This window comes from Symphalangus syndactylus, chromosome 7, assembly GCF_028878055.3.
Source record: "Symphalangus syndactylus isolate Jambi chromosome 7, NHGRI_mSymSyn1-v2.1_pri, whole genome shotgun sequence".
Taxonomy (NCBI): Eukaryota; Metazoa; Chordata; class Mammalia; order Primates; family Hylobatidae; genus Symphalangus; species Symphalangus syndactylus.
In genome coordinates, this window is record NC_072429.2 from 49,465,600 (window position 1) to 49,479,536 (window position 13,937).

General features: G+C 47.1%; 1 protein-coding gene across 2 annotated transcripts in view; it reads left to right on the forward strand.

The window, feature by feature from the left end:
* The first annotated feature begins 5,364 nt into the window (after positions 1-5,364).
* SPOCK1 (SPARC (osteonectin), cwcv and kazal like domains proteoglycan 1) overlaps positions 5,365-13,937 on the forward strand; it is a 527,530-nt gene continuing 518,957 nt past the window's right edge. Inside the window, exons 1-2 of one of the 2 annotated variants that reach the window (XM_055286154.2) lie at positions 5,365-5,519; positions 6,133-6,318. In XM_055286154.2, coding sequence (XP_055142129.1) covers positions 6,133-6,318 — 186 coding nt within the window. In that variant the 5' untranslated portion in view covers positions 5,365-5,519. The remainder of the gene's footprint in view (positions 5,520-6,132; positions 6,319-13,937) is intronic. The other variant, XR_010121709.1, reaches the window with a different exon arrangement.

Sequence of the window (13,937 nt, forward strand, 5' to 3'; positions counted from 1 at the left end):
TAAAATATTCAACATAAACCTTGGAGCTTCTTTGCTTCAAAGAAGGGAAGGAAACAAATGAAATTGAGCTATGAGTATTTATTAATTCACTCAATATTTATTGTGCACTTATGTCCCTTTTTTCAGCACCATGGGTTCAGCAGCAAATGAGACAGACACAAACCCGGACTCTGCCTTTGTGCCGCTGAATGTCAGGTGGGAGAATGACATCAAGCAATTGTGCAGCTGTGATGAGTGCAAAGTTGTGAGGGTCAGGGGTGACTTTTCTGAGGACTTGCAGAAGCTGTGGCCAGAAGGGTGAGTGGGGCTGTCCAGGAGAAGAGGGGACAGGGAGGAGAGCATCTGAGCAGCAGGGAGCGCTGCAGGAAAGGGCCTGAGTGGAGGTGGCAGGACGCTGGTGATCAGAGCAGGAGGGGCAGGAACGTCCAGGACGGAAGGATCTAGAGGCCCCTGGGCTTAGCAGGATGCACCAGGAGTCATGGTGCAGTGCCTGGCCTTTGTCCTGAGGGCACAGGAAGGGAAGTAAGTAGAGAAAAGTGATCATATTTACCTTGAGAGAGGACCACTCTGGCTCCTGTGTGGATAATGAATAACCATGGGTGAACTGAGAGAGGGAGACCCTTTTAAGGGCTCTGTGGTGTGCAGGTGACATGTGGTGGGAAGTAAACTCCAGAGGTACAGCAGTGGGGAGTGGGTGGAGCTGAAAGGAGCGAAAGGGAGATTGACAGATGAGTGAGTCACTGAAAGTGGGGGCTGAGAAGGAGGGCAGAGTGACACTAGGGTCTAGGTGGGGTGGGAAGTGGTTTCCCCAATGTGGGGACACAGGAAAGAGGGTAGGTTTAACAGGGGGTATGCAGCTCAGATGTTCAATTTTGGACACACTGAATTCAGAGAGTGCCAGTGAGACAGTGCAATGGAGATGCCATGTAGCAGGTAGATATATGAGTCTGCAGCTGAAAATAAATCTGTGCTGAAGATAAGGTATTATAGGCACCTCTTTTATTGGATGGAGCCCAGCGGGTGATTTGATTCTTGCCAGCATAGCATCATGAACAGGGGGCAGGGAGTACACCTAGAACTTTCTGCAAGTAGGTCCATCTTTCTCTCTCTCTCTCTGTGACCTTCACCAGTTTATCCAGCCCTTCTGGGCTCCCCTAGCCTCAGCATAAAATGGTGATAGTTATGTCTGCTTCCGACTACCAGTAGCACATGTTTGAGGATCCATTAAACTGAAAATAAAACATGTGGGGCTCATGGAAATAAGAACTATGTTAAAACAAGGAGTTATTATAGTTGTGCATAAGCCAATGAAAAGCAGAAACACAGCCCCAAGGCTCAGTATTGATTTTGGTCCTGGGTGCTTCCCGCGGCTGAATAAATCTGCCATTTCTCCCCTCGAGTGCTGGCTGAGCTGATGGCAGGTCTCCAGCTCCCAGCCCCCTTGCCCCTGCTCCAAGGTTATGTCCTTCCTTGGCTCAGGCCAGATCCAGCACGGCCACACCTGCCCCTGCTCCTTTGGTCACCCCTTCCCATGCAGGGGATGGTTATGGGGAAGATTCCAGTTGTGAAGTTGGAGCATGGCTAGCAGCAGATGCTCTCTGATTAAACTGGGGACAGGTCCCTGAGGAAAGTGTAACTTGGATCTGCAGAACAAGGCATTTAAGGAGGACAAAGGAAATGGCCCTAGACAGGGCTTTCATACTTCAGGATGCATTAAGGGTTATGGAATTTGCTTCATTCATTGAACCACTGGATAAATATTTATTGAGGGCCCACTGAATGCCAGGTTCTGAGATTAGCCCAGGGATACAGGAGTAAAAAAGACAGTGTTTGCCCTCTTGGAATTAATATTCAAATTGAGGAAGAGAGAGATAATACACAAAGGAGTAAAACACTCTTGAAAGTCCGAGCAACCAGATACAACAAGAGAGAATGCTGATGTGCCTGGGAGGGAAGTGTCTATCTTAGAAGGTGTGGTCAGGGAAGGCTTCAATGAGATGGTGACATTTGAGTGAGACCTGACAGCTAAGAAGGAGTTGCCCTGTGAAGAGCAGGAAAAGGAACACTGTGGGCAGAGAGCCTGGCCAGAAGAGAGGACCTGCGGGGCCCAAGCTTGCTAAGTTTGCAGAACCATGAGAAGAAATGTGGCTAGAATCTAGGGAATGAAGGGCAGAGGTAAGGGACCAGATGGTGCAAAGCTTTATGAGTCATGGGAGGGAATGTGAATTTTCGTTTTACTGTCATGGCAAGCTATTGAAAGGTTTTATGCAAGGGAGTGATTTCTATTTTAAAAAGATTGCTACATATATACAATGGAGTACTATTCAGCCATAAAAAGAATGAGATCCTGTCACTTGCAACAACATGGATGGAACTGGATATCATTATGTCAAGTGAAATAACCCAGGCATGGAACGACAAATGTCACATGTTCTCATTTATTTGTGGGATCTAAAAATCAAAATAATTGAACTTATGGACATAGAGAGTAGAAGGATGGTTACCAGAGGCCGGTAAGGGTAGTGGAGGGTTGCGGGGAAGGCGGGGATGGTTAATGGGTCCAAAAAAATAGAAAGAATGAATAAGACATAGTATTTGATAGCACAACAGGGTGGCTATAGTCAGTAAGTTAATTGTACATTTAAAAATAACTAAAAGAATGTAATTGGATGGTTTGTAACACAAAGGATAAACGCTTGAGGAGATGGATATCCAATTCTACGTGATGTGATCATTATGCATTGCATGCCTGTATCAAACATCTCATGTACCCCCTAAATACAAACACATACCATGTACCCACAAAAATTTTAAAAAGAGAAGGCTCTCTTAAAAAAAGATTGCTCTCACCTGGGTGGATAGTGGGTTGCAAGGGAAAGGAAAGAAGGAAACCAGCCAAGAAGCACCGTAGTTCTCCACATGAGAAGTGATGATCTTATGGACTCAGGAGTATCTGTGGAAGTGGGGTGAAGTGGGTGGCTCCAGGGGGTGTTCGAAAGTGGGATGGACCCCCTTTGCTGATGGATGGGAGGTGAGGGGCGAGGAGATGAATGAACTGGAGATGACTTGTGGGGTTCTGACTTAAGCAGCCATGTGGATGAGGATACATTCACTGTAACAGGGATGAACGGAGAACACAGATGCATGGAGGACATCCAGACTTCTGTTTTGGCCTGGTTACAGATCTGATGTGCCCGTGGGGCGTTGAGGAGATGTAAAGTATGAAGCTGGAGGTACAGTCAGAAGTCATTGAAATTTCTGGGCTGGAAATATACCTGGAGGATCTCAGCATATGACTGGACTTGGGCACCTGGGGAAAGGGTTTTGGGGGAAAGAGAAGAGGGATAGGTCTGAGCCCTAAGCACTGGAATATCAGCAGGAATGATGGGGGGAGCAGGAAAGCCAGGAGGGTTGGAGCCACAGGAGCAAAAAGAAACTGCTCAGAGGCCACACTGGGGAGGATCGAGGGTACCCACTGGATCTGGTGACTTGGAGGAGGCTGCTGATGGTGACAAGTCATTTCAGTTAGTGAGGATGAAAGGCAGATTGGAGTGGGTTGAAGAATGAGTTGGAGGTGAGGAGGCAAAAGTGACATTTAGGGACAACTCCTTGGAGAGATTTTGCTGTCACACTGGGCAGATAAATGGGGAAGTGCTGCTTACTTGGGTTTCTATGAACATAAGAAACAGTCTCTTCATCATTTCTAAACCTCTCTCCCACTCTGATGCACCCACCCACAGCATTCCATGATAAAATAAACCGTGGATGATGTGCAGTCCCCAACATAGTAGCTGTGACTCCATTCCTTTTTCTCTCTTTTGAGAAAGTTTCTAGGAATGCAAATCAGTCAGAGTAATGTTGGGAAAACCACAGATCTGCTGACTTCCACACATTCAACTATTAAATGTAACCAAATTATTTGTAGCACAACTTATTATTGATCACACCATACATTATTGTTGTCATGCTGGCTGAGATGTGTTGTTGTTCCAGACATGGTTGGGCGGCATTCATTCATTAAATCGTTCATTCATTTATCAAATGTTTTTTGAGCACTAACAATGTGTCATGATCTTGTACTCTGGGCACTGGGAGAAGTGGTGAACAAGACAAAGATAGCCTCTGCCCTCAGGAGCTCTAGCCAGGTGGGGAGGCAGACATAAGAGTAAGTGATATCGATTGAGCTTACAGCCAGAGAAGCACTGTGTTCTCAAAGACAGTGTCACTGCGGGTGCTGGCCTGGTCCACAGGCGTAGCAAGAGTCTCTGAAGAAGTGAGAATGAATAAGCAGAGAGCAGAATTAATGAGACTTGCGCTGGGACTGGGTATGGACAGCAGCCCAGGCAGAAGTGAATACCCAGGAGTGGAGGGAGCCCACTTCCACTGGGGTCAGGGCCAGCCCGTCCAGAAGGTCAGAGGAGGAGGAGAGAGTGGGGTGAGAGACGGGGCCCAGATGTGCAGGGCCTGGGGGCTCCAGCCAGGAGATTGGTCTTTATCAGGAAAGCATTGTGAAGAATTTTGTGTTGAGGGGAGAGGGGTGATGGGATGGTCAGACTTGTTCTGAAAGAGTGCTCAGGTGTCTGGGGAATGGGGTGTAGTTGTACAGAGAAAGGTGACAGGCCAGTATCACTTGTATACAGGCAGGGGGAAGGCGTTAAGTCCCTTCCAGCCCTATTTCACCAAACATTGCTGGGTATTTGGAAAGGGGGTGGGGGATGGGGCAGGACCAGCCTCCTGCTTCTCAGTGTTCTGTCCCTGTAGCCTGATCTGTTTTTCCTCTCTCCCCTCCCTCCCATCTAGGGGAACCCAACAGGTTAGTGCTGGGGCCGGTTCTCAAGGGGCAGGACAGTGGTAAGCATGGCATAGGGCAGGGGAGTGCAGAGATGCAGGTGGGTGCATGACTTGGGATGAGCAGTGCAGATATTCACTTATCCAGGGAATGGCAAGACGGTGGTTATCAAACTTTGCTGTGCATAAAAAACGCCTGGGGAGCTCATTAAAAGTGCAGACTTGGAGGCTTTTCTGAGGAATGCTGACTCAGCAAGTGGGGCGGGGGTGGGGGGGCAGGAATGTTCGTTTTTAAGAGGTGATTTTGATCTAGATAACCCGACGGCCTTCCTTTTGAGAATGTCTCCATGCTGGCCTGCGTCTTGGCCTCATATCCTCAGTCCCCTCTTCTGTCTCGCACCAGCCTGGGCCTGAAAGCTGATTTCAGCTCTGCATTAAGATGTGAATAACCACGTTCCGGGCTGGGGAGGCCGGGCTGTCGGGCAGGCAGCACGCGGCCGCTAGGGGGCGCCAGAGCCTTGGCTCGCGCGCTCGGCCTCCTCCGCCCGCGGACGCCGCGCCCGAGCCAGCGAGCGAGCGGAGCACAGCGCTGCGGGCTCACAAAGCGGCCAGACGCGCGGCGGCGGCGGGTGGCAGGAGTGCAGGGGCGCGAGCCGGCGATCAGCCTTCCCGGCGACCGTGCCGCGGGAGCTCGAGCAACTCGAACGAGGGGACCCGGGCCAGCCCCCAAGGTACGTGTCCAGAGGAACCCCGCGCCCCAACTTGGAGTAGTTGGGACCTCCCCGCGGCCGCCTAGGGGGCTGGCAGGGTCAGGGCCTGGGGTTACCTCCGCGCGCCTTTCTTACCCCCGAGACCACAGGGCGCGCAAGGGAGACCTTTCCCTTAGCTGTCGCCGGGGACCCCCAGCTGCTGGCAGCCCCCACCCCGCTTGCCGGAGCTCGGGTGCTGCTGGAGCCCTGTTCTCCCCTCTCCTGCCCCAAAGCCGTGTGCACCGTCTGTGGGAGTGCGGCGTGCGGACCCGGGCTCCCCGCTTCTGGGGAGGGGTACCAAGCCCCTGATAGGAGGGCGGCATCTGTGGGGTACTCGGAGAATAGACGAGAGGGGTCCCCTGTAGTTGGACGGCAGCCTCGGATTCGTGACGCAGCCTCTCCGTTCGTAGATGAGTCCCCCATTCGTGAGAGGGGTCCCTGGGTCGAGGCGCGGCAGGCGCCCCAGGTGCGCGAGCGCTGCCCGTCCCCGCCGCGGGGTCCCCTCCTCCGGGCTGGGGCGCTGGGACGCCTGGGTGCCTGGGGCTCGCGACCGCCCGCCCTCCCCGCTCATCGCCCTGCGCGCCCTGCCCCGCAGATGCCGGCGATCGCGGTGCTGGCGGCGGCCGCCGCGGCGTGGTGCTTCCTCCAAGTCGAGAGCCGGCACCTGGACGCGCTCGCCGGAGGCGCGGGCCCCAACCACGGCAATTTCCTAGACAATGACCAGTGGCTGAGCACCGTCTCCCAGTACGATCGGGATAAGTACTGGAACCGCTTTCGAGACGTGAGTACCGGCGCCACCCGGCCCTGGGGGGCGCGGAGCCTCTCGGAGGGGACCCCTGAAGCGGGGTTGGTGTGTGTGTGGAGGGGGGGGCGTGGGAGGGGGGCAGGTGGGCATCTCCAGCGGGGGCTGGTCGGTCCCTGCTTCCTGGGCGCGGTCTTGCCTGAAAGGAACTTTAAAGAGAACTTCGAAGGCTCCACGCGCTTGCCTGTTACCTGTGGCCCAGGTGTGTGTATTTGTAGGGCTGCGGGAGGTGACTGCACTAGAATACAGCACAGATCACCAGTAGCTGTGGAGAAAGAGGTTCTCTGAGCTTCCGACTTCTCCTAACCGTGACGGTAGACTTTGCCTAGCTCCCGAGAAGACCTCCCCGGGGCAGCGGTGGCGTGGACCATCTCTAGGGTGTGTCAGGAGAATCCCTGCTGGAGAGGTTGGGTCTGGGAGTGGTCTCAGCTATTTTTGGGGGAGTCAGGTGTTGCATGTGTGTGTTGGGGGGGCGGTCATGGCAATGGGCCTGATAAAATACAGGGGAGGTGGGGTGGTTTGGCCCTCGGAATCTTGAAACAGGAACAACTAGCCCGTGCAGTTGGTCCACTGCCGTGAAAGGGACCCTGGGTGGCAGAGCATTGCTCCTCCGCGGGAGCCCTGGGAGTGGAGAAAGTTACTCCTGGACACCCAGAAACACACTTGCGGCCTGTTTCTGCCTCAAGGCTGGCTGCCACTCCCCAGGTGTGCCCCAGGGATGTGGGGCAAGAGGCATCTGGTGCAGTCTTTCCAGCAGATGGCATCTCCTCTGTTCTGTGGGAGCATCTGCCAGCTTCTTCAAGGACTGCCCCAGCTGGCCAGGGCCATGCCCTTCTAGGGGACTTGGAAGTACCATGTTTTATGGTACTTAACACTAGGAATTCCTGTTTCTGAGAAGCCTTAAATATTGTAAAAGTGCCCAATGCATAACAGTAAAAAAGAGAAAAGCTTTAATGTTCAAATGCACTGTTTCTTTTTGTTTGTTTCTGATCAGTTTTAGGTGTTAAACTAATATTTTAGCAGCATATATTTTTTAAAAATGATAATTTGACCTATACCACAGACCCCCTTTGTTAATGTCACCGGGCATGGTTTACAGACTCTTTGAGGTGGGATATGTCGGGGGATCAGCTTCCTCCACTGGACTCCTCTAAGCTCTGCTCTCAGTATCTGCAGGCCTTGCAGGGAGAGGGGATTTGAGACATTGAATGAATCCCAGATGTTTCCATACACCTTCTAAAGAGCACCCTCTCCAGATCCCTATCCAGAGGAGATGCACTCATAGCTTTGTGTGGGGGTTTATCACTCTCCTCTCTGCTCCTCCTCTTCCTCTTTCTAGTTGATGTTGGACTGCTTCTCTTGGAAAGGGGATTTCAAACACTTTCAATGAATAGCCACAGTTATTTGGGGCCTTTTATCAAAATTGTAATGTCATTAAAATTTTTAATTGATACATAATAACTATTAGGGTCTTTTGCAGTAGATATGCCTCCCACTTTCCTCCCCCTATCCCAGTGAGATTCCTGCCATTCATTGCCCCGTTCCTGACCTGCTCCATTAACTGCTTAGATCTGAGAATCCTGTGTTGATTACCTTTCACTATGGCTGAAAAAGGTGCCCAAACCATGAAGGATTCACCTGGGGCAGAGATAATTTTGCTTTTTGTTTTGTTTTGTTTTTACTTTTCTATGGCTATGTTTTAGACAGAGTTGAGGAGCAGGGAAGTTGCTTGACTTTGCTAGAAGTGGAAGAATTGAGCCAGGATTAGAAGTGAAGGACCGCCTCTGGAGATGCCTTGGTGCTCCTGGCAGCTGGATTGAGTTGAAAACACTTGCGCTTGTTGGATCTTTGGGCTATGGAAAGGTTTACTGTGCTTTCATGCCTGTTTAAGATTTTCTAGTCTCAGTGTATCATAAGCATGATATTCTGAATTCCTGCTTAGCTTTAAATTTTTTAAAATTGGGCTTCTCTTCATTTCCCATCTTTATTATGGATGGTGGTGACAATTTTAGATCTTTGGAACGGTGTGTTTCCAAACCTGACTGAGGATGAAGCTCACCTGAAGTGCTTGTTAAATTATAGCATCCATGGTCCTCCCCTGGAGAATCTGACTTTACATTTCTGGGGTGAGTGCAGGGAATCCATATTTTAAGCAAACATGCTAGGTTATTCTTATGTTTAGGAAATACTGCCTTTACATAGTGTAAAAATGTCCAAGACATAACAAAAAGAAAAGCTTTTATGTCCCAATGCAATATATATATATATATATTTTTTGTTTTTGGAGCGGTTTTAGACATTAAACTAATATTTTTAGCAGCATATATTTAAAAAATGATAATTTAATCCAGCATGCCATTACAACATCTAAAAATGTTCAAAAAAATCCCAAACATCTTCAATCATCACCCATTTTATGTGCTGTGTGGAGTCACCTGACACTAACAGTGGCTCAGATATAATTTAATGTCATTAACCTCTTTAAAGTGTTGTGGAACTCAGACCAGACACTCTTTTAGGGCAAGTCCCTGGAATAATCACAAAACCTGAGCCTGGGAACAGGGGATAAGAATTTGCTTTCTATAGAAACCTACTATTCAGTGGACAATCGATAAAGCCTCAGCTAATCTTGCAGTTGCTCAGCCAGGCTAATCATTTTCATTGAGCCAAGCGTTGCTTGAGGTTGACAAAGCCCCAGCTTCTTTGCTATTTCTTTAGTTGTTTTGTTGAAGCTACTGATAACTTTGAAAGGCTGTGTCCCACAATTATTGTTATGATGCTTGTCAATTTTTGGAACTCATTGTGAAGGAAAACTTCTTGCCTTCCTCCTGACTTGTCTCTTTGTTGGACTTGGGGGAGAGAGATTCAGATGTGATTTTTGAACCTTGGAAACTGAAAACTAAGGGCTGCTCTTAGAGAGTTGATTGTAGCCCTTGGGTGTTGTTACAGGGTCAACTTTGACATGAATATGACAGTGGGGTGTGTGTTCCATATCCCTTGACTGCCGGGTGTGCTGTGACATTGCCAGAGGTGACCTGGCAACTTTTACTTATCATTTTGAAAAGTGTCCTATTGCTCTAGATGTATAAATACTTCCTATCCCCTTCTTTTTAGAAGTAAAGCCTTCAGAACAACTCCATGGCTTATTCTCTGGAGTTACAGATCCAGGACAAATAGAACAACACTCAGATGATTGCCCCTAAATATATTTGTGGTCTGTTAGTTTTGTCATTCTTCTTTTATAAACACTAGCAATTGGGAAGTTTTGACCAGATGGAGGCCTGGACTTTTGTACACAATGTTAAGGAGGCGATGAAGAAGCAGATATTTGTATTAAGTTGTTCAATGATTTTCCATCTTTAGCTGACATGCATTTAACTCCTCTATGGCTTGAGGTTGAGGGATCAAGATGCCACAACCATTCTCCTAATTTTTCTGCATCTGATTTGGCTTTGGCTTTCCATAACGATTACTGTAAGGAAATTTTCCTCTGTTCAGTTGTACATTCATTCATTCCAACAAATATTTATCTACCATTGGCTAGGCATTGGGCTATAAGAGTGAACAAGATAAATACATGTAATCTCTTCTTTCATGTAACCTCTTGTCTGCTAGAGGAAATTCTTTAACTTAGGCTGTCATATACTTCTTATTCTGTTTTCTTCTAAAAATATTTTTTTCTAGAAACATAATACAGTCTGATTGTAACTAAAAGATTAAAACATTGCAGAAATAGGTAATAGCTAACATTTATGGAGTACCGAGTGTGCGAGACACTGTTTAAAGTACTTTCCCTATATTATCTCACTTAATATTCATAACAATCCTATGAGAGAAGTACTCTTATTATCATCTCCTATTTTCTGGGAGGTTAAGTCTCTTGATCAAAATTAGAGCTGAGATGTGGAGGAGCTGGGGCTGGAACCATGCCATCTGACTCTAGGCTCCCTCTGTACCACAGCCAATCAGGAGCTGAGTGGATTTGGGGTGCAAGCCTCCACTGATAGCACATGGCAAGTTTTTCTTGCTTTATGAATGAGGGCAACCCGTGAATAGCCTTAGGTTAAGACAAAGTGGGATGGGAAGTCAGCTGGACACAGTTTATTGTGGGGGTCATATCAGGGCTTATCTTCTCCTAATAATGAGCTTCTGATTTGATTAAAATAATATTGTTGCTTACACCAAACATGACATTTTCTTTCTTTTGCACACATGAAACCCTGACATTTAACTTTAGGATAATTACCTTTAGTGGGCCTGAAGAATCAGAAGTGTTGCCTTGGCTGGCATTTATCTTACTGTGGAGTGACCTGAGTGTGTAATTCTAATAAGAGCACAAGGACCAACTTCTGTTCTTTTTCCTTCTGGCACGTGCTCTGTGGGATTTGGTGGTCTTTGTAGCAGAGCTGGGGTGGCAGCGAGCATCTGATCTGCTCATTTGATCTTAACATATCAGCTATAATGAGTTTCAAGGGCAAGTGGAGCCTATTGATAAAACAGTGGCTGGCTCAGTCAGTGGGGCTGGTGACAAAAGAGGTGGTATGGCTTAGTGGATCAGTCATTAATCTGTTACCACGGAAACTCAGCCCGTAATCGAGAGTAACAGAAAATCATTTTGATTAAACAGGTTCAAGGAGACTTAAATGAGTTTGTGATCCTGACTCTCTTTAATGAACCCACTATCTTAAATCCCCTGTACTAGCTGACCATTGATAGAAATATTTATTTCACAGGGATCATTTAAAAAGGACAGTTTAAATGTTGATAGGCCTAAGAGCCTTCTTGTCTTCTCTGTCCTTACCTTCAGTGTGCCCTTGGCAGAGAAAAGCCAAGTCTTCTTAGATGGCAGAGCTCCTTGCCCCAGTTGGTCTTCCCAGGCCTCTCTCCATGATACTTCAGCAGAACTGTATCACTGGGAGGATAAGTGCTCTCCTATATTCTGTTGAGGCCAGTTTCAAAACCAAGAAGTTGCTCCAAATGGATAATGGACCCATAATACTTGCCTAGAGGAGTGGGACCTCATCATTTACTCAATCACTTTGTTACTTGAGGAGGCAAAATAATGTTAGTAATTAAATAATGTATCATCATTTCTTACTGATTTACTCAATATAATGTGTTTCAAACCAAACATAATATCTAAACACAAGCACATTCAGGATGACTCATTTTACCTTTCCTGTGGTGAGGTGACTGCCTGTGGTCCTTGGAAAATTCGTAAGACTCAGACTTATACTTGGTCTTATCTTTCCAGGTGAGATAGTTACAAACAAAAGAAATTTCCTGTAAGAGATTATGTAATTCACTTAAGGTTACAAGTAGTTGTCCATCATATTTCATTCAGTGTGAGATGCCACCAATGGTAAGATGCACCATTTTAATGAACCGTCAAGGAGTAAGACAGTGCCCAGTGTGAAGAGTTTAATAAACCTCTGGATAAAGCTGGAATTCCAAAGGGCTACACTGTCTGTGTAGAGGTAAACAAGAAATAAACTCACCATGAAGGGAAGGGGCTGCAGCAAGGCTACTTGCCTGTCTCCACCTTCCATTGGTGGATGGAGAGAAAAGACATGCTCCAAGCAACTGAGCAGGCTGGCACTCTCTCAGGTTTCTGGTCTACATGCACACTCTCATTGTGTCCTCCCCCCATAAAAAACTTACACAGTTCATTTAACTTAAAGCAATCTCAGATTATTTATCATCTCTGAGCCTCTGACTCATTTGTTAAGAAATGATAATAATATTCCTTTGGTGAAACTCTAGATTGCAAGTGACTGAAATGTGGTCCAAGCTGGCTTAAATGGAAGAGAAAACATATTTGCTCATATAACTAAAAAAATTCTAATAAGCTGTGGTTTTATGTAAGGCTGGATCCAGGGGCTCAAGTTACATCATAGGACTAGGGGTTTGTGTGTGTCTCATTCTGTCTCCCTGCTCCTATGTTGGTTTTGTGCTCAGGCTGTTTGGTTCCATGTAGTGGCTCATGGCAACTGCAAATCTGCATCATCATAGTTTTCATGTTCTCGATAGTGCCAACAGAAGTCCCAGAACTGAGACTTGTCAGATTTCCCAGTGTTAGGCACCCATTCCTCCATCATTCACTTTGGCTAAGTTGGTAGAGTGTGCTGATTGTCCAAGTCTGGGTTATGTGTCCAAGCCTGGGTTATATGCCCAGGGCTGGGGCCTAGGGCTAGAGTGGTGGAGGGGTTTCATTGGATCCCACTGTTGATGGATAGTAGAAGGGTAATTTCTCAAGGGGAAATGGATGCCTGATGGGTAGACGTCAACAGATGTCCACTGTGTTGACCAAGCTTATGGGTTTAGCATGAAGAGTAAATTGGTTAATGCAGGTGAAGCTCTTAGCACAATGCCTGGCATCATAAATACTCAGCAAGTGGAGGCTATTCTTTTTATTAATATCAACAATTCCTATAGCACTGTTATGCAGTATTCCTTGATTTATAGTTGTATATATCTACATTTTAGCTTATTTAATAGTTGGATGCCTCCTGAAGAACTGAAGTCTTGTCATGCCTCACACACAGCAGGTGGCCAATAAGCATTTTGTTGACTTGAATTGCCTTTGAGCAAACCTCTTGGATGAACCTGAGGAAGGAAAGCTTTTAGGAGCATACTAGGCACATGTGTTTGTAGTCTTTGAGAGGTGGAAATTCTCAGGGTCACACATATTGAAAAACTCTTTTTTAGTCTAACTCTTATCTCTAAGCCAGGACCTCACCCCTTTGTAATTCCTTTTAAGATACACCATCATATATAGCTTGGTGTCCTCAGACCTTTACCACAGAGCCCCACTCAGAAAGCTGCTCATTGAATGTTGGAACGAATGAATGGCTGAGTGCACTGTCCTAGGCCAGAACTTTCCACACCTCTGGCAAGTGGAGGGGTTCATTGAAGAGTGCTGTCATGGCAGAGTGAGTCATACTAGCTTCGAATGTGTATGTCTCACCTTATTAGTAATTGAAAATGATGATGGATAATAAAAAATGCAGTGCTGTTGAGAGGCAGAAGGAACCCCGCAGGGAAATGCAACCCCCCTCGCAATTCCAGCACAATCTTTGATTCCGTGAAAAGCTCTTTGAGGCTGAGTCATGTCATGGTGTAAGTGCCCACCCTTAACCTGAGATCACATTCCAGTCTTGCCAAAGCTAAGCTTAGGTCTTTGGCTAGAGCATCAGTTTCTTCTTCTGTAAAACTGGAACGGTGATACTTGCATTGTGGGCCTCTGGGGGAGGACTGAGTAAGCACGTGGCACAGAGTAGGTGCTTGTGATCTTTGAGTGGCTGGTATATCTATTTTAATTCATAATGATCTATTATCATTTAATTTAAGGGAGCTTACTTCTTGTCTGGCTTGTGAGTGTGAGTTGTTGGCACTCAGCTATAGATGCTGCTTTCTGTCTCTTAGAAACATGCTGGGGGAGTCAGTTCCATGATCCTGAGCCTGTCTTCACTCCATTTCTTGCCAGTCTGGAAGGCTATGTGAGGTTCCATATGGCCCATTCTTTGTTATTTTCCAGTTGTAGCTCCTGGCACAGAAGACCTTGCCATCATATTTTACATTCTTGCTGGACCTCCTTC